The sequence below is a fragment of the Notechis scutatus genome, chromosome 1 (assembly GCF_049901735.1).
Source record: "Notechis scutatus isolate UNSWTSFEM ecotype Mainland chromosome 1, rNotScu1.2, whole genome shotgun sequence".
Lineage (NCBI taxonomy): Eukaryota > Metazoa > Chordata > Lepidosauria > Squamata > Elapidae > Notechis > Notechis scutatus.
Window position 1 is genome coordinate 107393483 of NC_142009.1, and position 26924 is coordinate 107420406.

Consider the following 26924-nt stretch of genomic DNA (forward strand, 5'->3'; position numbering starts at 1 on the left):
GGGAGACGCTGCGCAATACCACGTGAGGGGCGGAGCGTTTCCTCATCTAAAGCTCAGCCTGCAAGAAGAGGACTCAGAAGCACATCCCAGTCTCTGGATGCTCCGAGCGGCTCGAGGGAGAACCAAAAGTAACAAGACATACAAAAAGAAATGTTCAAAAAGGAGTGAATGTGGGTTGGGAGAAATCTGGAGGGCATCAGTTTGTGTATGGCCATTTCCTTTTGTGACAAACTGTTGTGGTTGTGGAATACAACCTGGATGGCTGCACCAAAGAAGCCTTCCCAAGACTGGCTCCCTGAATCCTGTGAGCTACAATGCAGGCACAATTAAAATAACTCTCAATGCCTTCATTTATGTCAAAATGAATATTGTTGAGCTAATATCAACTACCTCTACAATATTCATTTAATCTCAACTAAGGGGGAGTGATGGCTTAGCCATAGTTACAGACACTGAGCTTGTCAACTGGAAAACTGACAACCTGAATTTGAGACCCAAGCTCTGTGCAATGGGGTTAGCTCCCATTACTGTTCCTGCCCACCTAGCAATTCAAAAGCATTCAAATGTAAGTAGATAAATAGGTACCACTTCAGTGGTAAGATAACAGTGTACCATATACCTTTGTTTAGTCATGCTGGCCACATGACCACAGAAAATGTCTTCAGACAATGCTGGCCAAGAAACGGAGATGAGCACTGTGCCCTAGAATTGGCCACGACTGGACAGGGAAAGCTTTACCTTTTTAATCTCAACTAAGCCTTACAGATACAAAATGAAAGCAGAATAAAAGATCATGGAAAGTAATTTTGTTCTCCTAAGGTAGGTTTTATAACCAGGTGTGAAATAATATAGTTTAAACAGTGATATTCTAATTATATTTTCTATCCAACCTTTCAATAAATGAGATGTGACTTAAAAGAATGGTGAGTTATCAATTTAACTGATTGTTTCATAGATTAATCCAGAATGCAAGTTTTCTAAATAAGATTTACTATATAAGCTTCACAGAATTTTTGAAAATCTGATAGTTAGCAGAACTCCAAAGTATAATTGGACCTACATTTTGGGATAGAAAAAAAATCTACTTTAATGGGGCTCTAGGAATTTATGGGAGGGTTTGCAAATATTTATCTTGGCTAAAAGGAACCATAGGATTTGGAATAATGGCCAAGGGTACAGAAACATGCATGAAAATATTTTCTAGTTGTGTGTGGATTGTGTATATCTAGAAGTAAAATATGTGTTAAAGCATTCGGGCAATGGAATTTTCTGCAGCATCTAATATCCTATAAAATCTGTTCTGGAGTCTCTGAAACTTTTGTGGCTGAGTTAAAGGATTTCTAGACAGAAGAGGAAAAGAAACATTCTCCCTTTCTAGTTCCATCATCAATTAAGGAAGTGCAGAACACATGACAGTTGTTCCTGGAAGATTTATACTGAATAATTCACGTAACAACCACTTTTACTCAATATTGCAAACTTTTAGCCTGTGGAAGATAGTTCTGTCAACCTACAATACTTAATAGCAAAACTGTGGATATGGGATATAAAGTTTGTAATACTTTTTCCTCGAAACGGATAGAAAAAATGATAGAAAAATGCCTGATACAGAAGTGAGAGGCATGTCAAGCAGGGGTGGGATGGAAATATTTTTACTACTGGTTCTGTGGGCGTGGCTAGGTGAGCATGGCTATGTGACTGGGTGGGCGTGTCTTCATTTTCTTTCTTTTTTGCAGCACCTCACACACACACACACACACACGTGCTCCTCCTGAGGCCCAGGAGGCAAAAAAGCATTTTTGCTCCAGGAGGCTTCCCTGAGGCCCAGGAAGTAAAAAATGGAGCATGGGGGGGGGTCGCAACACCATCACCCGTGCCCCTTTTTGCCCCCTAAGCCTCAGGGAAGCTTCCTGAGTGAAGCAGTAAGACAGCAAGGTACAGCATATTGTCGGAACAGCTGATCATCGGGAGTTTAAAAAAATACCTTAAGGAGTGACTGAGCGGGGAGAATGCAGTCAACGATGTCGGGCATGCGTGATGTCGCACATGCACGATAAGGAGTGACTAGGCAGGGAGCAGAGGGGTGGGCAGAGAAGGGCGGGACCAACCAGGGGCACGATTTGCCAGTTCTCTGAACTGCGCAGAATCATAACAACTTGTTCTATTGAACCAGTCTGAACCGGTAGAATCCCACCCCCTGGTGTCAAGTAAGATTTCCAGAAGCTGGCAGCAAAAAAGATCAGGATGCTATACGGAATCCATATAAAATATATGGAGCCTGCAATAATGTTTCATTTGCATACTGAAATCTGAGAGGGAGGGGTTTACAGCCCTTATGTAAGAATATGTGTGTGTGTGGGGGGGGGGATTCCAATTGTCCAAATGTGTGTGTGTGTGTGAGAGAGAGAGAGAGAGAGAGGGAGAGGGAGAGAGAGAGAATATGTATAGATTTAATTCTGAATCTCTTAGACTTCATAGCTATTTTTGGACAGAAAGATAACTGTACTTCAGTTTGTCAAAAGAGGATGTAGCCATCTATTCTGCTGTTGACTTCTCCCAAAATCTCTACAGCAAGGCCGGGAATGTATTTAAGTTTCATTACAGCTCCTGCAGATTTTTTGTACATACTTCTCAATAGATACTGAAGCCAGTTATAAATCCTGAAAGAGGCCACTGCTTAATGGCAGACCCCAGTGGTGTATTAAGCAGACTAAGCACATGCTTAGGCTACCAGGCCCAAAGGGGCACCACAAAAACTTTATTTAGCTTAAGCTTGGCTTCATTTGTACAGTATGTACAAGAGGGGGGCACCAAGATTTGTCAGTGCTTAGGGCACCAAGTGAGCCCTAATCCGCCACTGGCAGACCCCCTATGGTCAGTCCTTTATGACCCTAGATGCAGCCCAAGAAGAAGAAAAAATAGTACTGATAATTCTGAACTATAAATGAATCAACAGTTTGACTTTTTGCATGAAGAAGATTCTCATGTTCCTAATTATTTAACATATCTAAAAGGCCAAGCTTTGGGAGATCACCCAGAAAGAAACACATATTCACTTCCTGGTCAACTTTGATTAAACTGAGTTACTTACAAAATTCCCACCGTTTATTGAATTGATGTTTTAAGAAAGAATTGGCTAAACTGGCAATACTTTGAAGTCCCAATTGCCTTTAAAGAGTTCTGAAGCCCCACTAATCTGACTTCAGATCAATAAACTTGAAAGTATCCTTATTGGGTTTTACTTCTACACCTTTTCCTGACAGGAGCACTTTTCCTGTGCAACTTAATTTGCTAACCTAATTAGCAAGCAAGTGATCAGATGTTAGGATATTGACTAAGGACCTAGCTGCAATTGGGAAGCAGTCCATAAATAATATAGACCAAAATAGAGACAATAGTTTGGATTTCTCCTTTACAGTATTTTTCTACAATGAAACGGTCTGCATTCTTGCCACTTTGATTTTGAATACCATTTTCTAGGGATTTGGATACACCTAAGTTTCAGATAATGATAGCATTGTAAGACCTTGCCCAATATGTGAATGGAGAAGAACCTTGACAACTAAGCCTGAATCTAAAGTGGTATCATACATATTAATTTCAAACCAAACACCTCTTTTTTCCATTTAATTTCAAAAAATATATGCATATGTACCTGGCCTTTTTTTTTCTAGTACCAAATATCTCCTCAGATAGCATCATCATTAATGCATTAAACAATTGGATTGGACCACAGATTTATTCATGGAAGAAATTCTGGTGCTGGTCTTTGAGCTACCATGTAAGATCTCAGAGAATCATGTTTGTGAATTTTGCAATGACCGTGGCGGTTCTCTTTTTTTGCACACACATTTTGAGTGTTAAAGCAAAAGAGAACCTTTTATTATGCAGGAAATTTACCACATTAAATAAAAATGAAACATAATAAACAATATTTTCTTGTGTCAAATGCATAGAGTGATTTCATAAAATTGGAAAAACTTAATTTTCCCCCCCCAGAAAGCATGAAAAGAATATTAATTTCTTATTCTACCCATAATGGATGAACAGCCATTATTTTAATTTTTCACCCATTATACTTGAGGTAATTTTGGTCAATTAGCAGAAATACTGGAGTCAGTTTGGTGTAGCAATGTAGAAACTAGAAGACTGTGAGTTCTAGCTCCTGCCTAAGCATGAACCCAGCTGGGTCACCTTAGATGAGTCACTAACTCTCAGCCCTAGGAAAGAGGCAATGGCAAATCAGTTCTGCAAAATCTTGCCAATAAAACAGCAAGGACTCATCCACACAATCACCAGGAGTCAACATTGATACCAAGGCAAGCAAAACCCAACAAAGTATATAAAAGAAGACAAACAAAACAAACAAATCCCAGAGGCATAAGACAAGGATTTGCTTCCCATACTTGGTTTTAATTTTCAATAATTGGGATAACTTATGAGCAGAGCCCCCACTGGTTAAGTGTAAATGAACTTGTAGATAAATGCAAGACATATTTATGGTCCCTTTCCAAAATATGTTGGGAAGAGAGGACTGAAAATGAAAGGTAGGAGAGGGAGGGAGAAGTTTGATCTACAGGTTAAGATATTTGAAAGCAGGGGACTGTGAGTTCAAGTCCTGCCAAAGCCGTGAAAGCCAGTTGAGTCACTCACTCTCTCACCCCAACCCACATCACAGGGTTGTTATTGTGAGAAAATAGAAAGACAGAGGTGAACATAGGATATTCACCTTGTCTATAGATATCAGCCAAGAAATGAATACATGGATGTTCATTTTCTGTTTCTTACCCAACTTTTTTCCTCAACTCCAATTAATGGAGAAGAAATCCACCAACTCCAGAATGGTCTAGTCCAGGGGTCGCCAACCTTTTGGACCTCGGGGACCACCAAACTCATAATTTTAAATCCCAGGGACGACTAACCGGTTCTGTGGGTGTGGCCTAATTTGTGGGTGTGGCTTGGTGGTTATGTGACTGACTTGTATGTAAATATTACAAATACACTGCTCAAAAAAAATAAAGGGAACACTTAAACAACACAATGTAATGTTCCTAATGCACGATAATGCTAGACCTCATGTGGCTGGAGTGTGTCAGCAGTTCCTGCAAGACGAAGGCATTGATGCAATGGACTGGCCCGCCCATTCCCCAGACCTGAATCCAATTGAGCACATCTGGGACATCATGTCTTGCTCCATCCATGAACGCCACGTTGCACCAGACTGTCCAGGAGTTGGGGGATGCTTTAGTCCAGGTGTGGGAGGAGATCCCTCAGACGACCATTCACCACCTCATCAGGAGCATGCCCAGGCATTGTAGGGAGGTCATACAGGCATGTGGAGGCCACACACACTACTGAGCCTCATTTTGACTTGTTTTAAGGACATTACATCAAAGTTGGATCATCCTGTAGTGTTTTTTTTTCCACTTTAATTTTGAGTGTAACTCCAAATCCAGACCTCCATGGGTTGCTAAATTTGATTTCCATTGATAATTTTTGTGTGATTTTGTTGTCAGCACATTCAACTATGTAATGAACAACGTATTTAATAAGAATATTTCATTCATTCAGATCTAGGATGTCTTATTTTTGTGTTCCCTTTATTTTTTTGAGCAGTGTATTTATATAAACATTGATATTTTTATAAAAAAAAAGAGCAACTTTTACCAAAAATCAGGTAAAGCAGGCAGGCAGGCAGACTAAGTTGCTCACAGAATGGGAGTTGGTAAATTTACTTGAGAATGCCCTTACTATCTATGCTGCTAGGGAGCCCAGGATGGGTATGACTCCTCCTGATGACATCATCAATCAGGTCCGTCTAATATAAAAGTAGCAGCCTGTGGGAGAAACCCCCCAGCTTTGGTGAAGATACTTGACAGACTTTAGTGAGTGTCTCTGAAAGCCAAAACAGAATCGTGAACCATAACACACCTCACCACAATCCGGACACAACAAGGGAGGGGCTGGGCTCTCTAGCAGCATAGATAGAAAGAGCGTTCTCAGGTAAATTTGCCAATGCCCATTCTCCTCCATGCTGCTGTGAGAGCACAGGATGGGACATACCAAAGCCTTCATGTCCTCGGGAGGGTCCTCGTCTGGTCTCACTCCAAAGTAGGCACCAGTCGCTGAAGAACCCGTCTGCCAAAAGCCACGCTTGTGAAGGCTAGGAATCCAGGTGGTAACGTCTGATGAACGCAGACAGGGATGTCCATGTAGCCGCTCTGCAAATGTCCTCTAGGGGTGCCTGGGTGGCCCAGGCAGCCAAAGTTGCAGCACTTCTAGTGGAGTGTGCTGTCAATCCGTGTGGCACTGGCAGAGCTTTGGCTTTGTAGGCCTGTGCGATACAAGCCCTGATCCACCTGTTTAAGGTGGCAGGAGAGGCCTTGTTCCCCCAGTGGGAAGGAGGAAAGGATACAAACATAGCCTCTGTCTTCCTAAACATTGAAGTGTGTTTGATATAAATTCTAAGAGTCCTTCTAACATCTAAGGTGTGCCACTTGCGCTCTAAGGTGTGGTGTGGACGGGAACAAAAATCAGGAACTACTATGTCTTGGGATCTATGGAATACAGAATTTATTTTGGGTACAAAGGTAGGGTCTAAACGAAGAGATTGTCGTGAAAAGTACAGAGGTCCTGCCCTATAGATAGAGCAGCCAACTCTGATACCCTTCTAGCTGAAGTGATGGCTATTAAGAAAACCACCTCGAAGGTCAAGAATTGAAGGGACACCTTTCTGAGGGGTTCGAAGGGAGATTCTGTTAGGGCCTGGAGGACCTTGTGAAGGTCCCAGGATGGGAACCTGTGAACCACAGGAGGGTGGAGATTGGAAGCCCCTTTTAAGAATCTCTGAACTGAAGGATGATGGGACAAGGAAGGAAAGGAATCCCAGGAGATGACTGAAGCAAGAGCCGCTCCTTGACAGCGTAAAGTGTTAGGAGCCAGACCTTTGTCAAGGCCATCCTGGAGGACCTGTGGGACCCCCGCTACTGTATGAGAGAGACCTTCCCTATGACACCAATGACAAAAAACCCTCCAGGTGGCATTGTACATACATGTCGTAGAAGATTTACGAGATGCCTGGATAGTAAGAATGACCTGGTCGGGGAGATTGGCTTCTCTTAACAGTTGCCGCTCAAGTGCCACACGGTCAATTTGAACCACTGGGTATCTGGGTGGAGCAGTGTCCTCTGATGTAGTGAGATCATGTGGTCTGGAATCCTCCAAGGAGTGGCTACAGACAGGTTCACCAGATCTGCAAACCAGGGTCTCCTGGGCCAATGGAGGGCTAGGGGAATCAGCTCTGCCAGTTCCTCCAACATCTTCCAAATGACCGCCGGAATGATGGAAAGAGGGGAAAGGCATAGAGGAGACCGGTGGGCCACCTGCTCCAAAGTGCATTGGTCCCCTCCGCTCCCTGACAAGGAAACCTGGTGAAAAATCTGTTTACTTGAGCGTTTTGGGGAGAGGCGAAGAGGTCTACCTCTGGGGTCCCAAACCTGAGGGAGATCCCTGAAAATGGACTGGGGAAGAGACCATTCTGCGTGGTCGACTGGGCTCCTGCTCAGCCAATCAGCCTGCGAGATGTGGTCTGCTGTGATAGACTCTCTGCCCACCTCCCCAACCTTTCGGCTTCCCTTATGAAGGCCCTGGACCTTGTACCCCCCTGCCGGTTGACGTGCGCCTTTGCAGCCATGTTGTCTGTCAACACTAACACATGGAAACCCACTATCCTGTCCCTGAAATGTTTCAGGGCTAGATAAATGGCTCTGAGTTCTAGCCAGTTTATGGGCCCAGTCCTGTCTAACTGGGACCAGATCCCTTAAGCCATGAGACCCTCCGTGTGGGCTCCCCAACCCAGGACACTTGCATCGGTGGTGATGATCAATCTGTCCGGCTCCTTGAACGGGGGACCCTTCAAAAGGGTTAGGGAAAGCCACCACTTGAAGGAACGGCAGACCTCTGGAAAGAGCAGGACCTTGGCAGATGTGTGGCTGGTTCCTGCTTATTGAAAGGGGGGCAGGAACCATTGTAGAGCCCGTGAGTGTAGCTGTGCCCATGGAACGATGCCTATGCATGAGATCATTTTGCCCCAAAGTTTGGACAACAGCGACAGGGAGACCGTGTGTTGATGTTGGACCTGTCAAATGATCTCGATAAGGCTCTGCCCTCGGGCTGGAGACAGAAAAACTTGGCACAGAGTTGTGACGATGATGGCTCCCAGATGGAGCAATCTGGTTGTTGGGAAGAGATGTCTTTTCTTGGAGTGGATGGAAAAACCATGGTACTGGAAGCAATGGAGAGTGGTTTGAAGATCTTGATGGTCAGAGTGGGTGGAGGACAACAGGATCAAGATGTCCAAGTAGCATTGGATCCTCACTGGAACAGACTGGAGCGAAGCCACCAATGCCGCCAGTAACTTTGTGAAGACTCTTGGGGTAGACGAGAGCCCAAAAGGAAGGGCCCGATACTGGAAGTGGGAATTCTGGTAATAGAAATGGAGAAACTGGCGATGATGAGGCCAGATGGGAATGTGGAGGTAAGCCTCCGTGAGATCAATGGAAGAGAGGAGATCGCCCTCCCAAACGCTCTCCAGAATAGAATGCAGAATCTGCATTTTGAAGCGCCTATATGGGATAAACTCATTCAGAAATTTTAAGTTGAGAATGGCTCGCCACCCCAAGGCCTTAGGGACCACGAAAAACCAAGAATAAAGCCCACATCCACATGTAATTCAGGGACTGGTTGAATGGCCCTTATATCGACCAGGTGACTAACGGCCGATTCCATAAGTGTCCTTCATGAACTGTCCTGGGAAACAGGGCAGAGTAGAAATTTTTCTGGGGATGGTGATAAAAATTCTAATTGTAATCCCGACCTTACTGTATTGAGTACCCAGGCATCTGTCATTGACTCCTCCCATCTGGAAGCAAAGGAGGCCAAACGACCTCTGATGGGAGGGGAGAACGAGAGATTATTTAGAGCAACGGAAGGAGCGACCCCCTCCCCCATGAAAGGGCCATTTACCCGCAGCTTGTTGTCTGCCGGTAGCCTCATGGCGTTGATCTTGACGCTGAGAATACGCCCTCTGAGGTCTGGAGAAGCAAGAAGCGTTTTCTGGCCTGAATGAGGGAGGCCGGTATGGTGGAAGTCTGCCCTCTTTCCTGTTGATGAAAGGACTTTCCTTTTGTCTTTTGTTTCAACAACAAATGGGTCAAGGGCATCTCCAAACAGCTTCTCACTGGTACATGGGGCAGAAGCTAGTTTCCACTTTCTTCCGCTTGCCAATTTCATAGCCATAGCAGTCTCCTAGCTGCCACTGATGACACCATGGCCCTGGAACAGAACTTGGCGGTGTTGAGGGTGGCATCTGCCAAGAACTCTGCTGCTGCTATGATCTTATTGAGGTCTTGGTGTGACCTACAGTCTGATGGAGGTATGTGGCCTTGAAGTTGACATAGCCAGCGGATGGAAGACCTTGTAAAAAATGATGCAGCAGTCGAGGCCCGGATGGCCCAAGCCGAGGCCCGGATGGCCCAAGCCGAGGCTTGATGGTTATGCTTCAGTGTTTGTTTGGAGCATTTGTCCTCTGCCTTTAGTATGTCCTCAGGCTCAGTTGGAGTGCTTGAGGAGGAGGTCACAACTGGGGCGCCTACTGGGGGAACTGCCAGAGCCATAGCTAAGGAAGGACCACGTTGGGACCATCTTGGGATGATGGACGGGGGCCTGCAGTGGGGAAGGCAAATTGTTCCTTGACTAAGTCAAGAAAGATGATGGGGGAAGGAAGGACCTCCAAATGAACAATGGGTTTGGAGAAGAGGGAATCCCCATCCACTGATTGTAACACTTGAGGCTTGGGGGCAATTTCCTCCGCTGACAACTGGGCTGTTACCAGTGTCTTGTGTAGGAGAGGTTTGAATAAAGTGGATTTGAATACAGAAGCCAAAGAAGGCTTATCAGGCCTCAGATCTTCCTCTTCCTCCAAGAGGTTGGGGTACCAGATTTCTCCCTCTTCCAGATCAGAATCAGGGGAAGGGCTGCACTCAGATGATTCCTCATACTCTCCCTGAGTGAGGTCCACTCCTTCCGCATAGGTAAGATGGGCCCTTTGTTCTACATGGTGAGGTAGTCCCCTTTGGGGAATCTGCACTAGATGAAAAGCCGGGAAGGAAGGCTGAGGTCTGTCTGAAGGCCTGAAGATGTGTTGAAGCCCTTCTGCCAGACCCTCTCTGATGGCTAAGGAGACTATTTTGTTGATGTCAGAAGATCTGCCACTCGATGGAGGATCCGCGGGCCGAAGACCTGCTGCTGTTGGAGTAAAAGTGGCCTCTAGTCTTGATCGAGAGCTGCTTTGGGCCATGGATGGGATAGATGAAGAAAGATCCCAAGGAGTCTGGGCGAAGATGGAACCTGACCTGCTCAAGTCTTGAGGTCCTGGTTGGATTTCAGGTCACTCTGGGGACCTGGATTGGAGGTGGCTAAGAGAAGCTGAGGTATCTTCCCTCTCCCTAGAAGTAGCTGGCTGAACTACTAGAGGATTGGCTGGTTGGGAAGCCTGTTGTAGTTGACCTCTCATTTGCTCAATAGTTTTGTTGAACTGCCTTTCTAAGGCTGCATGCCTTCGTTTCTCTGCCTTTAATTCAGCCTGGGATGTTTTCTTAGGGCCCAAAGCTTTGGCCCTAATCTTGGCCGCCACCTCCCTTTGAACAGACTAGAAGCGTTGTCTCCTTCTCTTTCTTTTGCCGGCTTGGGGGCCTTGAGAGATTAGGCCTGAAGGCTCTGTGTGGGCCTTGTCTTGATCCATAGTATGCATAAACACACACAAAGGTGCTGGAAGCGATCCTCACTATGTGTCGTCTATGCGGTAGCCTGAATAGGAGCTTATGAATAGTAGAAGCTGGCCTTTGGGGGATGATGCCACCTAAAATGGCCACTCGCTACTTTTTTTAGAAGAAGAAGCGTTCAAAATGGCCGCTCGCCACGTGAGGTTGAAGAAGCCTCCAAATTGGCAGCTCGCAAGAGCTACAGGCTACACAGGGGTTAAACCGCTCCTTAGGCTGTAAACAGCCCCTAACGGCAAAATTGGCAATAAAGTAAAAATTTACGATCAGCTGAGAGGCACTGTTATCCGATGTGATCTTTACTAACGTGGAGGCCGAAATCGCTGAGGGAAGACTGTGGGGGAGGATCAAGGGTTACTCCCTACTTACAGTATCCCTCATTTGAAGAAAACATCGAATCCTCAGCGTTGTAGGAGAGTGGAGACCCACTCTCCTGAAGGCACACCTGCACCAGTTCCCTGGGAGCTATGCCAATGATGAAGATAGCTTTCGCTTTTGCTGCTAACTAAACTGCTTTCAGAGACACCAGCTTATGGTCATCAAAAGAAGCTGAGTCAAAGCTGGGGGGTTTCTCCCACAGGCTGCTACTTTTATACTAGACGGACCCAGTTTGATGATTTCATCAGGAGGAGTCATACCCATCCTGGGCTCTCGCAGCAGCGTGGAGGAAAATCACAGATTCATTCAGAGATCTATCTATCTGCCATCAGCTAGCTCAGTCTGTCACATAAAATTTGCTTGCAAACTCATAAAATACTCACAAAATTAACTCACAGCACACCATGTATGTAAATATTGAATATTTTATTTAAAAAAGAGCAACTTTTACCCAAAATCAGGCAAAGCAGGCAGGCAGATTGAGTTGCTCACAGAATCACAGATTCATTCAGAGATCTATCTATCTGCAATCGGCTAGCTCAGTCTGTCACACAAAATTTGCTAGCAAGCAAACTCAGAAAATTCACTCACAACACACCATGTATGTAACTATTGATATTTTTTTATAAAAAAAGAGCAACTTTTACCCAAAACCAGGCAAAGCAAACAGGCAGATTGAGTTGCTCACAGAATCACAGATTCATTCAGTGATCTATCTATCTGCCATTGGCTAGCTCAGTCTGTCACATAAAATTTGCTTGCTGTGAGTCTGCACTGAATAATAGAACCTTCAGTCCTAAGGGAGATTTGGCTGTGTTTAAAGGCAGAGCCGAAGATCTAAAGACTAGCTAGAAAGCAAGAAATCCAACCATTTCCTGCTTCCTAGCTAATCTAAATCTCACAGCTGATGGTTGGAAAAAATAGCAATTTAGCAGGCAATTTTACCTGGTAAGGAGTGGGCGGGGAGCATTCCTGCAGGCCTTGTGGGCAGTGCAGCCTTGTGTTCCTGCGCAGCCTGGATTAATTGCTTTGGGGGTGCTCTGGGAATGACATTTCTCTGCGGCCCACCAAAATTTTCTCGCGGCCCATTGGTTGGCGAGCGCTCTAGTCTAGAATCTCAAACACGAGAGCTCTAACTGTTGATGGGGTTTGGACCCATTAGTGAGAGATATTTCTCCAAAGGTAACACAGGTCCAGTGGGATCTATGTCCCATTCTAAGCACTATGAAATAGCTAAAGATGGGAAATGTTGCTCTATCAACATATTACTGATCACCAATTTATATTCAGAGGTTTACACTTACAATGCTGAAATAATTATTTTGAAAATAAGAACATCATTCAAGCAGCCTATTACAATCAATAAAATGTAAACCTTCATGCATTTATATACCCTGTAGTCAATTTGTTAATTTGTAGCATGGTAAATATTTCAGTATATAAGCCACATGACTACTGATAAAATAAGGCAATAAAACTACAAAAGACTTCTGAAAAATATGCAAAATCACACAATTAAAAATAAGTAAGACTTATTTCATGACAGCTTGATTTTGATTGCTTTGGGATCAAAACTACACAATCCTATATACATAAATTATCTTATTTAAATATGGTTAAATATCCCACAACAATCTGGCTATACATTTTATTTATTTATGTATTAAATGTGTATGGTTGTCAATCTCACACAAAATGACTCGGGATAGCATATAATAAACAATGAAAACATATTATAAAACCATTTAAATTTTTAATTAAACACAACTAAAAACAATTATTACTTGTAAATAATTAAGACCACAATTCTCTTATTGTGGTAAACTTCATTGCCCTTCCTATATATACTATTGATGATGCAATGCATATCAATATACAACTTCCTTTTTACAAAAGAAATAATATAAACAAGACTTTTGTTCTATCCTTTACTTAACACATCAGTTTCCTAAATTTTGAACATTAAAACTTAGAACCAATCATGCAATATGCAGCCAAAATATCAGTTACTATTTGAAACTGCATTAAAAGGTAGAAAAATAATTAATTCAGTGAAATAGAGCAAAACAATCAAGTCTGATTTAGAATATTCTCCACTTTATGCTTTGATGAACAAAAGTCACACTTAACTTTTCAGAGTGCAGGTCAGGATGTTAAAGGGCCACATCATAAATGTTAGCGAGACTGCTTACTGTTGGAAATTTCACAGGGTTCATTTTAGGAAAACAAAAAATCTCCCTAGGAACTTACAGTACAGTTTTTTATCTGCTTCCTACCTCAGAAATCGGAATCTCTGGTTAGTTTTCAGAAATCAAGATTATAGGTGGCTTGTGGGTCACAAAAAGAAAATGTGGGGACTGCAAATGGCCCTCTTCATTATTAGATTCAGGATGGCCAACTATATACAACCGCTTGTTTTAAGAATGCCACAGCAGATTAAGTCTAAAGAGACTTCTGTTATTTGATCATCTAATTAAGGGGTAAGCAAATTGCTTTTATTGCAACATACAAGAGTGAAGTTTAGAATTTCAGTCTGAGGAAATTTAGTGTTTTGATCACATTAATATTTATCACCTCGGTTTAATTAGAAACATGGACTAAAACATAACTTTGGGGGATATAAAGAGCATGAATATTGTATTAGCAAACTGGAAAGAGTTGCAACAAAAGGAAAGAGTAAAAAGAGACAACCTACTCAATGTTATTAGAAAGTTGCCCTGTGTTTTGTTTGATTCCAGGTGGTTATTGATTTAACTGCTGTTTTATACATGCATTTAATAAAGAGTCATAGCAAAACTACAGATGGAAAGCATGGAGTTATGGAAAGACAACTGTCATGGGATGCATTCCTGGAGAATGGAAATTTTTAACTTTGCAAAGCAAAGCACATCTTGACCTAGTAATGTGTTAATATATTACATAACCCATAATTTACTGAAATAAACTGAAAAACAATAGCTGGGACCCCCATCCCACCCCACAGGCCAGAAAGTTAAAGAAAAGAGAGAATGTTGCAATTGAATAAATTGTATGTTGTTTATAGGTTGCGTAAAGCACATTTTGAATATTGAATTTGTTTATGTTAATTTATATGACCACCCATCTCACAATAATTCTGGGCAGCTAACATAAAATTAAAAACAAATAGAAAAACAACACACACACACATCGTACATATATTTATATATAAACACACACTCTGTATTTATGTATATCTCTCTCACACACATCATAGATATATCTATATATGTATGTGTGCATGTGTGTGTGTACACACAAACACTAGATGATCGTTATACAGCCAGCCAGCCAGTCGGTTCTAGGAGTCTGAGGTAGATATTTTCCTGATATCAAGAGGAAATAAATTAGAATTTTGATCATTAATATTGAGATTGAATTTATGTGTGGAAATTATCTTGGAAGCATTTACCATTTACCTTTATTACAAACAGTTGGGAAATAAGAAGCTCAGATAAATTGTCTTGTCTTCATCTCTTGCCTCACTTCCAGCATATTTTAAAAGACAATGGAAGAAAATCACCACAAACTGTAGATGTAAGTTCCTTCCACAAGTTCCTCTTCATGTGTTACTTGTCTAAACTGAAATTATTCTAAAGCTTGGTTCCAGAAATGTTATATGAATTGTTACTTTTAACTGGAATTGAATTTTGTATTGCTTTTGTTTCCTATATTGGTATTTTGTTGTTATTGTTGCATTGGGTGTTGCTTTTCTATGCTACTTAAACATCACCTTCACTGAGACATTTTATACATTCATACATTTAAAAAAAAACCTAAGATAAGTAGCACTAAATTTGATTTCTACTAAAACGGTCTGGAATGGGCAGCTTTCAGCCTTTGACCTTTTTACTTTTTAGTCCTTGTCAACTATGTGCTCAGTTGACTAAAGATTAAAATAGTCTCAACATTTACAATGGGAAAAAATAATAGAAAATCCAAGATCCATATCGTGATTCCAAAAAAAAAAAAAAAAACAAAAAACCCCAACCAAAAACCCCTGAATCCAAATTCCTAAGATTAACTGACCAATGGCACTTCTGTCTCATCTGGCTTTAACTGCAGTTTGTTCACTCTACAACTGAACTTAGGAAGGAATCAAATGGTGTCAATTGTTTTCTGGAGCTGGAAGACAACATAAGCTGTCCGTCATCAGCACATCAATGGCACTCACTTCAGTATTTCTAGAGGTTATGCACAGATGTTTGGCAACTAAGAAGACAAGGCATAATTCCACGAGACACCACAGATCAACACATCATATATAAACAGTAGTTCCCAGCAATACCCCCTGAATATATCCAACTAAAAGGATTAGAATAATTTCAAACAGTAAATGATTACCAGTAATCATGTGTATGGTTAATGAAATCCACTATAATGTTTCTGTGAATAAATACCCATTTCTTTCCATCCATTTTCAGGCAGAGATCATTTACTAAGATGACTCAAACCCAACCAGAAACAGACAGAAATAAGTCCAGATCTCCCAGATGTCTTCTGTACTTTGAGATCATCCTCTCTTCTTAGTAGATGTGAGGTCAGTCAATCAATTCCCAAATCAAGAGATGGGTTTTTTAAATAAGAGATTTCTAAGCACTTCATTTTAAATAGGAAGGAGCATCTACTTTCCACAAGAAAGCCTCCGTTCTCTTCCCCCTTCCACAGGGCAAGCACATCCTGGCCAGTTTATAATGGGGGAGGGGAGGAGGGCATCTTGCCAGAGAATTAGTTGTCTACAACCTCAACATCCCCAAATAGAAAAAAAGATAAAAAAATTGGTTGGATTGTATTCATCACACCCCACCCCAATTCTTAAATCCAAATTGAGGCTGTTTTAATTGTGGATTGACAAGGGAACAGATATTAACTGGGACATATCTATATGGGTAGTCCTCAACTTACAACCACAATTGAGCCCAAACTATATGTTGCTAAGTGAGAAATTTGTTAAGTGAGCTTTGCCTCATTTTATGACTTTCCTTGCCACATTTGTTAAAATGAATCACTGCAGTTGTTAAATTAGTACCACGGTTGTTAAATGAGTCTAGTTTCCCCATTGACTTTCCTTGTCAGAAGGCTGCAAAAAGGGATCACATGTCTATAGGACACTGCAACCGTCATAAATATGAGTCAGTTGTCAAGCATCTGAATGTAAATCATGTGGGGATGCTGCAATGGTCATAAGTGTGAAAAACAGTCATAAGTCACTTTTTCAGTGATGTTGTAACTTCAAAAGGTCACTAAATGAACTGTTGTAAATTGAGGACGACCTAGGTGGGCAAGAATTTCTGGATATCCCTTGACTGATCAGAATTCTGGACCATTAAATTGTCCAACCAGGAAACCTAGGACAACCTTCCAGAACTGTGTAAATCTTTCAAAACAGATGTTTCAGAACACATGGCAGATATATAAAACATCTCTTTAAATTATTAAAATGTTTCCAAACTGCTGCTTCCGGCTATCTTCACATGCCTATGCACGCATAGCCATTTTATTCCGTGCTAGCCCCCAAAAAGACACAGTTGCTTTAACAAGCCAAACAGAAGGGTGTCTCTGCCCTCTTGCATATTTCAAAGTATCACTTTCAAACGATTATACAAACTGCAACATGCTTCCTCTAACATCTGCAAACTAGTTCCAAGTATTAATGTTGCTGGATAGATGATACAATAACAGACATCAGCAGAACAACTGTCCCTACAGTGATAGGAACTTAGAATTGGCAGAATGTTTGAGACAATTTCTTCTTAGCAAAATGGAATTCTTACAAACCAACCATGATTTGCTCCCAAACCCAGATTCTCAACTTTGCTGTCCAAATCTAGCCAGCTACATCACAGAGAACTGTAGAGAACTAAGCAAGATGAAGTTCTCTCTCTACTTTCAATTTATTTATTATGATTAAACTCCTATGCCCCCCATCTGGTAGAGGCAATTCTACATGGAGGTAAGTCTCCATTATACATACCAGACGGAAGTTACCATTCACCATTAAATGGTGATTCTTAGATATTTTACCAGCAATTGGCTTGGCATTCAAAAGAGAGATCTGTAACGTAGATCTGTGATGGTGAACCTATGCCACATGTGCCGGACGTGGTACGCAGAGCCATCTCTCCGGGCATGCCAGCCATTGCCCTTCTGGGTTCTGGCACGTGCATGCATGCCAGCCAGCTAGTCTTCATGTGTGCATGTGCATTAGAAACTGGAAACCAAGTGACTGGCATGCATGCATGTGCTGGGAGCTGTTCTTTCATGTTCCGGTGTGTGCATGCGCGCCAGACAACTGGTCTTCGCGCACGTGGGAGCGCTGGAAACCAGAAGAGCAGCTCCCCAGAGCACACGTACACTCTTTCTGCACTCTTTCTGCAAGTTAAGATTTAATCAACGTTACTGGAAATGCCGGAGGAATACTTTGCTTCAAATATCCTTCCAGATATTTATAACCCAATAATGAAAAAAAGCTCCATTTTTATATCATAAAACCCCCATTTCATTCAATGTTTATCAGGAATAATTCATTATACTTATTTGCAAATGTGTGTGTGTGTGTGTGTCTGTGTACACACACAAACACACAAATACACACACACATACATATATATGGAAGTATTCCTAAAATGCTTTTTTTTCAAATTATCTAAATACAGTATATTAGTAACGCCCCTATACACTTCACTTTTCTTCTATATAGATTATTTTTGTTGCTTACTGAATTCTACAAGGATGTTTCCAACTCATGGATTAATTTTGTCTGTTACAGAATTTTTAGGTTTCTTTACTCTCTCTTTACTCTTCATACTCTACAACAGCTTAATAGACAAGACAGAACATTAAATTTCAATCTGGCATAAGGAGGTTCAAATGTATGTATGCATGTACACACAAAAGTCCAACTTCTGCGAAGAATTCTGATTGGAATGTTTAAAAAGCCCACTTATAAAGTCAAGAGTTGTTTCAACTAAGAAGTGGCAAAATACATATGTACAGAAAACTATCTAACCTGCTATAGTTCTACAGTCCAAATCTGTAAAATGGGATTGATCATGATTTGTACACATTTATCTTAGATTAAAAAATAGTACTTGCCCAGAGACTTATAGATGAAAGAGGAATATAGAAATCAAGCTTTTTTTTTTAAAAAAAATATCCAAGTCTACATCGTTACATAACTTTCATTTAATTATTGCAACCTATCAATAACCACACTGATCAATGCAAGTGTGCATGGAACAGACTAATACAGTTTGTTCTCCCGACTGCCATTGCAATCAACCCTCCCCACAATATTTTGGTTTTACTTTTTTAAAATTTGTGATCATATAAACACAAAATGTCAAAAGCCTAGCAAGATACACAGCACCTTACAACATGACAATGTATGAATAATCAAACTACAGGTGTCTTTTACATAAATGTTATTTTAACAGATTTTGGGGAGATTGATTTTCAGGCATAATATGACTCCACATATACATTCAGTTCCTCTATATATACAAATATACATGAAGGACTTTAAAAAGGGAGGGGAGAGAAATTTAGAAGCCTGATGCCATTAGAAATCAGCACTGAAAACTATGAGGATTGTAGATTAAATCAAATAAACAAATTCATGTAAATAAAAAATCAAATATTTCACATTTAGTCTCCATATTTATAGTTAAATTAATATTAATTTTGTTTCAAGATGCCACCTTAACAATTCATTAAAGTGATATTAATTTTGTAACAACATGGGAAAAGCAAAGTAAATATTCTGAGTAGCAGCAACAGCAATTCTTTCACCACTTATTCCAGAACATTTCACTGAATTCAATTAAAGTATTGCCTCAGAAAATATTTTTATACCTGAAATTACTGGTTTTTATTACCTTGTTCTATTGCAAATGAATTCCACCCCCATCACCCAAATTATAATAAAAACCACACATAATGGATCATCTTAAAATTTTGCTCAAACCAGAAAAAAAGAAAGACAGCAAACTTGACACAGAAAAAAATATATCTCCGTTGTCTAGGAAATACCCACAGGCAGTACCCACAGATTTATTCACATGAAATATTATTGAAATTTTGCAGATATACCCAATCAAAAGCCCAGGTTTTCCTACATTCAATGAAGGATTTAAAATAAAATAAAAAGGAATTTAACAACTGTGCATAGGAATTTCAGGAATGTGTATGCATTTCATTCCCCTTCTGAACTAACTATGGGATAGTACAATTCGAAATTTAATTCCTGATTTTTAGGATTTAGATAATCAAGGACAGAAGAGAAAGTGAAAGGCACGTGTCCAAAATAGTTAACTGAATTATCAGTTTTATGCTGTTGTTTGTTGTTAGTCATAATGGACTTTTACATGCAAAAGGAATCACACCTTTATTTGAACATAAATATGTATGATAATATCACCTTTTATTTGCACTTCTAAACTTTGAGGCTTAAAGACTGAGCAGCCTTGTTGCTCTATAAAAGATATTTTGCTCTCACAGATTATCACATACCTGAACATAAATTAGGCTTTGATATGTCATATTCTACAATATGAGATCCATTTGTTTCCAAATAGCAGAGCAAGACAAGTACTATTTACACATTGTATTATCACAAAAAGTAACATTGTTTAATGTTTTCTTTTTAAGTAAGTTCTATGTTTTGTGTGCAGAATCTTTAAGTTCAAATCAACATGCACAAAATTGCAGGGTTTACACCTGATTTGCTCGTGCTCCAATTTCAGTAAAGGGTAATTATCAGATGACTAATAGATTACAAAATTCCTCTAGAATTACACTGGAAGCAAAACAAAAACAAAAAAACAACAACAACCAAGGCTTCCTACTACAATTTGTATTGGGAAGGTATTTATTAGCTTTTATTGAGAAAATAGGGTATTTTCTCAATACACTGATTTCATTGGGACTTTTGCTGTTGCTACCTGAAATTAGTTCCTAACAGAACAGGCACAATATATATTTATGCAAACACGGTTTGGGTCACATGAAACAGAAGCAATCTTAAACGGAACTAGGATCGCTTAATTTTAGCAAAAGGGACCGAGGTGAGAATTTAAGTAACAAAAAGGGCTTACTTGGTGTACAAAGACATCAACCGGAGACTCCAAAGGGCTTCCCTCGCGGTTGAGCATGGAAATAAATCCGAATCCCATTCTCACATTAAACCACTTGCAATGGCCTGTTCCGTGCAAAACCTGGGTTTCCTCCTCCTCCTCCTCCTCTTCTTCTTCCTCTTCTTGTTCCGGCAATTTCCGGGTTCATCTCCACTTTTACGCGCCCCCGCTGATTTGGAGAGGGATTGGGGGAAACACAAGAAACTACGTAAATACACACGCGAACACACACACTCGCACACCCTCTCTCTTACACACAGGCAGAGAATTAAATTCTAGTAACATCTCCTTGGCGGCTGCACAAGAGCGATTGCTAAAGAAAAGGACGGAAAGCACACACACACGCACGTTCAACGTTACGAAATCGAGCTATTTTTCCCTTCCCTTCCGACCCACACGTATATACAAAAAATTTAAAGCGCACCAACATTTCAAGCACACCCACGCCCGGATCTGGTAGGAGGAAATAAACCGCATTTCGAAAGAAACAATAATAATGCAACGCTGAAGGGCATCTCCGAAGGAAAGGCAGCATCTGCTGTGACTCAGGCTCTATTTTTCATACACTCCCCGCCACTCGCACACACAGTAGTAGTAGTAGTAGTAGCAGCAGCAGCAGCAACAGCAGCAGCAGTCCAGCCCACCCCACGTTGTTCTGTACATACGTGCGATCCTGCCCTTTAACTCCATCTTTCAGCCACATAAACCACCCCAGAAAACGATACTTTACTTGGATACTGCTGGTTGAGCACCGATCCCATCCCTCCCCAGAGGAATTCGCAGGCGAATGAGTCTTGGCTGGCGAGGGAGGGAGGGAGGGAGGGAGCGAGCGAGGAGGGGCGGGGAGGGAGGGGGGCGACTGAGCCGAGGGAGAAGGCGATTGCACAACCGCTTGGAACAGCCCATCCAACGGCCGCGAGCGCCGGGTGTTATTTTCCAACTGGGCTCATTTCTCTCGCGCTCTTCCTCCCTCCGGCAGCCTCCCCCTCCCCTTTCTTGTACGCTGGAACGACTCTCACTAGAGCCGAATGGAGCGGCTGTGTGTGTGTGTATATATGGGGGGGCAGGTGTATAAAACTTTCCCCTTCCCTTTCTGCCTTCAGCGATTGCTTGCTCAATCACATAGGGACAATGGTCCCTCCGAAGGCTTTTCAACTCGGGTGAATCGGCGGTGGGCGGCGCAGAGCGACACAGAGGAGATCTCGGCCACAATAGGATTCTTCCCCCCCCACACACACACACACACTCACACAATCTCCCATTTCGTGGCCGTTGTTGGTCGTGCTTTTCCTTTCAAACGAACTGTCCTTTAAACTGCCCTTTCCTTTAAAGCGAAAGTTAAAGGGCTTTCCTTTAAAAAATAAAAAAAGAGGACGGGAGAGAGAAGAAGGAAAGCCAGGCGACGATTCAAAGGGGGGAGGGGGGGGGAGAAAAGCAACCCAGGAAAAGAAGGGGGATAACCTTCGGCCATGTTGCTTTATAGGCCTTCTGTTCCAAAGTAGCGAGGCGGAAAAGTATCTCCCCCCTCCCTTCCAGGTCGGGAGAATTGGTCTCCGCAATTAGCTTAACATCTTGATTTTGAGCGTTTTCCCCCGCTTTTATTTATTTATCTAGTCCCTGCTCTCTTTTTTGGGGGAGCTTGCGGCTGCCCCGCCCCCACCTCCCAGGCCAAAGCGCCGTCCATGCTCTGGCTGCGATTCTGGGGCCCCGTTGCACGTGACTCGCTCAATTACATGCCTTCTTACTACTAATTTCATCTCGGGTCTTCCGAGTTAAGGGGATTTGGGGAGGGAGGGGAGGGAAGTTGCCCCCCCCTCCAAAAAAACAACAACACGAATAGCCAATCGGCGCTTCTAACGGCCCTGACAGGCCGGAATAATTTATGAAACCAACAACGAAATTTGAAAATCCGCTCCCCGTGCCACGAGTTGGCACGTTTCTTTACGTAGATCCGTGTGACGCTGGTTAAGGGTGGGGAATTCTTTGTCGGGACGTAAGCCCGCCGGCCGGCCTGCCTGCCTCGCGCGAGCCAAGCGTAGAGAGCGCGCTCTCTGGAGCGAAAGCCTTTTTTTTTTTCGGGGGCGGGGAGGACGCGCGTGCAAAGAAATCGCCCTTCGCTCCACGCAACTTTCGTAACGGCGGGGGACCCGGGAGGTTGGGAAGCGCCGCCGGAAAGAGCTCGGAAGCTGATCCACAAATCGGGCGATAAGAGCTTTATTTATTTATTTAATTTATTTATTTTAACCTAAATGGCAATCGGTGGCTTTAATTTAACTTGGGAATGGTTTCTGCATGTAAACTTGGGTGGGAGGTGGGCTTTGGATCGTTGTACGGACGTGCTGGTCGCAGTCCCGTTGGAATCGGGAAGAAATAGGGGGCGCAGTCTTGCTTCTTCTGGGCACACACATTTACCTGGAAGTCAGCCGCCTTCCTTTCCACTAACTGCGCGCAGAATTTGGGCCAAGGAGGCCTGCGCTCACCCCCCCCCCCCCGAAGTAAAACTACCTGAACTTCATGGGTCTAACTGCCATTTAAGTGTATATGCCGTATGACTGTAACCTTTAACAGAATTGGTCATGAATCCATCACTAAGATCATCAAGCCCACTCGGTGCAGGAATCCAAATTAAATCATCTCAAGACGAACGATTGGTGATATGGTACATCTCGTGAATAAGAAACCTCGGTTTAATTATTAGGATCCCCTCCCCCCCATTTTAATTCGGAATTTGCTTTCCTGAAACGCAGATCTATTATTGGGGTCCCGCTTTCTTTATAATAACCACATTGCAGTGCTGCCATTTTATTCCCGTCTCGGTCGTGCTTTTTGTTGGAAGGGATTTTTTTTTTGAAAAAAATATCTCTGTGGAATATCATCAGAGAATAAATCATAGCATCGAAGCCTCTTTTGATAATAGGGTTTACATTGCTAAAACACACCAACTGTTCGAACGATCGGCGAGCATTAAAATACGCGTTGCATACTTCGCAGAACTGTTTGACTGTAACTTTGTCGCTTGTATCCTTACGATCTATATTGACTGTTTCCTAGTATGATTTGATTGCTTATTGTACCTATAATTATCATTAAGTGTTGTACCTTATGATTCTTGACGAATGTATCTTTTCTTTTATGTATACTGAGAGTATTTACACCAAGACAAATTCCTTGTGTGTCCAATCACACTTGGCCAATAAAAGAATTCTGATAGTCTGAAGGTGCTTATGGCAGGTCTGCCTTGTGTAGACTCGGTCAATCAAGCCTGTTCGGGACAAAGTCGCCTTGCCGGGTCTGTACCTCGTCCATTAGGGAAGCCCCACCGGAAACGCGATGTCATCTCAATTCGGTTCAGGATGCGAGGCAGTCAAGCGTTTCAAAGCATTTAGGGAAGCGGTGCTACGCGCGCGGGGGCGTGGGGGGGTTGGTTGGTGGTGGAGGGAGCGGGATGGCGCTTCACAGGTTCCACCGCCGTCTTGTTCCGGGGGAGGGGATGTGATTAATGACTTCCTAAATAAGAGGTCAGTTTGCAAGCTCAGCGTCCAACGAACCTCCCTCGGCAGCCGATCGTTCCCGAGGCGGGGTGGGTGGGTGAGAGAGAGAGAGAGAGAGAGACTGGAAAGGCGAAACGAGAATTCGCCAGTGAAGAGGAAACTCCGGACTGGCCGGCAGGAGGAGAGGCGGAAAACAAAAAAGGATGAAGCTGGGGCAGAAATTGCTGTCGAAACGGACCCCTTCCGATGGGAATGTTATCTAGTCCAGGCTTTACCTGCGAGTAAAGTAACATGTTAATAGACCCCGTACACGAATTACACGGGAGAGAAGCCATCTATCTCCCCAAAGAGCTCCAAATTCAGCGGAATCCTCAGGCCAACACACAGGCGAAGGAAAGGGTGGAGGGATCGGGGTATTCACGACAAGTGCACGCCTCTGTCTCTATGACGGGTCGAACGCTCCCGGGAACGCTGGCAGCCCAATCTTACTTTTCCCCGCGAGCTTTCCCCTGCCGCTGCGCCGAAGTGACTTCCGATCCTTTGAAGAGCCAACAACAGGACCTCTTTTGAAGACCGCTTCCTTAGGAGTCCCGCTGGTTGGCATTGCGCTTGGGATCGCTCGCCTTCTGCCGCGCAGCTGCGTATGCACTTATAAAAACACACACACGTGTACGGCATTCCATTGGAATGGGTACGAACAGGATTAATCCCGAATCCCTTTGGCCTCCCCTCAAAATACCCACCGCCCGTTTCTCAAGCTAGATCACTTGAGACTTTCAAGAAGAGGTTGGACTGCCATTTGACAGAAATGGTGTAGAATCTCCTGCGGGGCGGGGGGGATTTGACTAGACGACCTACAAGGTCCCTTCCAACTCTGATTATCTGTAATTATCTGTAAGATCCAGACAGGTTCTGTCACCCACTTCCCGCCCTCTCGCTCTAATTTGTCCTGAATGTTCGGGTATTTTTTCTTTCATTAATGAAATCACAAGATTGCCCGTTGTTGGTTTAAACCCTGGCGACAGACAGTCTGAACAAACAGTGAAAGGACCTCCAGACTAACCAAAGGGGCCTATTTACTCCCGGGTTACTGTGTAAGGGTTTGTTTCAGGGAGAGAAAAGGTGCAAACCTCTTTTCCTTGCGCCCCGTTTGAAGTGGGCAGGGTACCTTCCTGCCATGAGAACATCACCGCGCGTTAATTCGTAGCGATGTCAAGATTGTTCTCATTTAAGGGGGCTTGGCGTTGTCCACGGCGGCATTCCTCTGGCAGGTTCAACCGTCAGCTCCCCATTGGTGATTTCGGTGCTGGAGGTCGCCTTCTTTTGGTCAGCTCTCGCTCCTCCTCCTCCTCCCGCCCTCCTCGTTTCCTCTCCGGCGCAGCTTTTCACGAAACCAAACAGCGCGCAGGGAAGCGGGAACAGGGATAGTTAAATGGCGCAGAATCCCTGAAGATCGGGATCGGGGCGCAGGTCTCAGCCCAGCCTCGGGAACGTTTGCTTAGAAAGAAATGCTCTCAATTCAACGGGACTTCCTTCCAAATCAGCTCGAAAAGAAGCGAAACTTTAATTCGAAGGAAGAAAGAGCGCGGCTTTTCCAAGAGTTTAAAGGTTTGTTGAGGTTTTCCTAAAAGAGATTTTCCTAAAAAGATGACGCGGAGAGACCAAAAACCTAAAACGCTTTTACTTACCAGAAATAGAGGACTGAGCTGACTAATTAAATGCCTTCCTGTTACCAGGGGCTAGATGGTCAAACTAGATAAGAAGAACATTTGCACCTTTCTTTGCCAAGGAGAATAAAGAGCCTTCAAAGGATTTGGGAGAACTAAAAAAATTACCGGCTGATGGAACATGCTTTTGAGGCATGCAGGCCGTCCAAAGGCGAGATTGTTTCTTGCTGCAGCTCGGGCAGTTTTGGCTTCTTTTCGGTTTAAGGAACCCTAACCCTGAACCTTGTGCCCCGAAGAAAGTATTTGGCTGCTATCTTTTCAGAACGAAGAGTCATTTTGCCTTAAAGCCCCCCCCCCCCCCCCCGTAAAATGGATTCGCAAGTTTGACTGCTCACGTTGTGGGGAGGCTGCATGCCTGGATCCCTCTCTTGAGGTTTTGCCTGACGCGTTCACCTGCGCGCTACTTTGTGCAGATTTTCCCTCGCCCTCTAAAAGCCGAGACAACAAAAGCATCGTCATAACACAAAGGACAGTATTTCTTAGCAACTGAAGTTTATAAAAACGTCAATCTGCGTAGTATCTCTGATTATACGTCTAAAACCACCATTGAGGGAAAAAAAACTTGCAAAACTTGGAAACTGTGCGTACCATCCTATTAATACACCTGTCCATTAGAATTTATACGCACGGAGGACGTTAGAAACGCAATGCCTGAGTCGACGGGGTAGTAAGTGAAAGTCTTAGGCGAAACGAACCCGATAGCTCCATCCTGTTCCAAAGATATGTGACCTTTGGTTCAAAGCTTATCGTTGGGTTTTGCAGAGGCTTTTGACTTAAAGGACCTTTTTATTTTGTTTTTGTAGTTGAGAAACGCCATAAATGCAATTACAGTATTGAAGGCGTTGCCCTATATGAAAGTCGCTAGGGAAGAACAGGCTGCAGGCGGGTTGCACAATATTAAAAAAAACAACACGCGGATTTTCAAATGACTGCCCACCAGCCTTGAAATTTGAAAGCCTCCAGTACTAGCAGAATTAAAGTCGGGGACAGCGGTCCGACCAAGGGTGTCACATGTTTTCGGCGCATCTATTCCTGTCCTGCAAAACATCACGGTCCCCCCCACTCCTAGCCACAAACTCAGAGCGTGCATGCAGGAATGTGGCGATAAAATCAATACCCCCAAAAGCGCTGCCCTGACTTGAGGATCTGAACGGTACAAAAATCGCAGTTTTCCTCCTTCAAAAAAAAAATCGGCATTTCAGGCGTGAAGTTTCCGACGACGACGACCCCACCTCCCCCGCCTTCTGCTTCCCAGGCAAAGAGGCTATTTCAAACAATCCGGCGAAACCCCGAAGCTCGACTTGCGAAACGACGGCTCGGCGCGATTTTTTTTTTTTT

At 43.0% G+C, this 26924-nt stretch overlaps 1 protein-coding gene across 1 annotated transcript in view; it reads right to left on the reverse strand.

Annotated features, from left to right (window-relative positions):
• Window positions 1-24463, reverse strand: part of LIN28B (lin-28 RNA binding posttranscriptional regulator B) — an 89887-nt gene extending 65424 nt beyond the window's left edge. The window contains 4 exon segments of the mRNA XM_087950281.1: window positions 20330-20505; window positions 20508-20643; window positions 21619-21719; window positions 24349-24463. Of these exon segments, the coding sequence (XP_087806407.1) occupies window positions 20330-20505; window positions 20508-20643; window positions 21619-21719; window positions 24349-24463 (528 nt within the window).
• Window positions 24464-26924: the final 2461 nt, after the last annotated feature.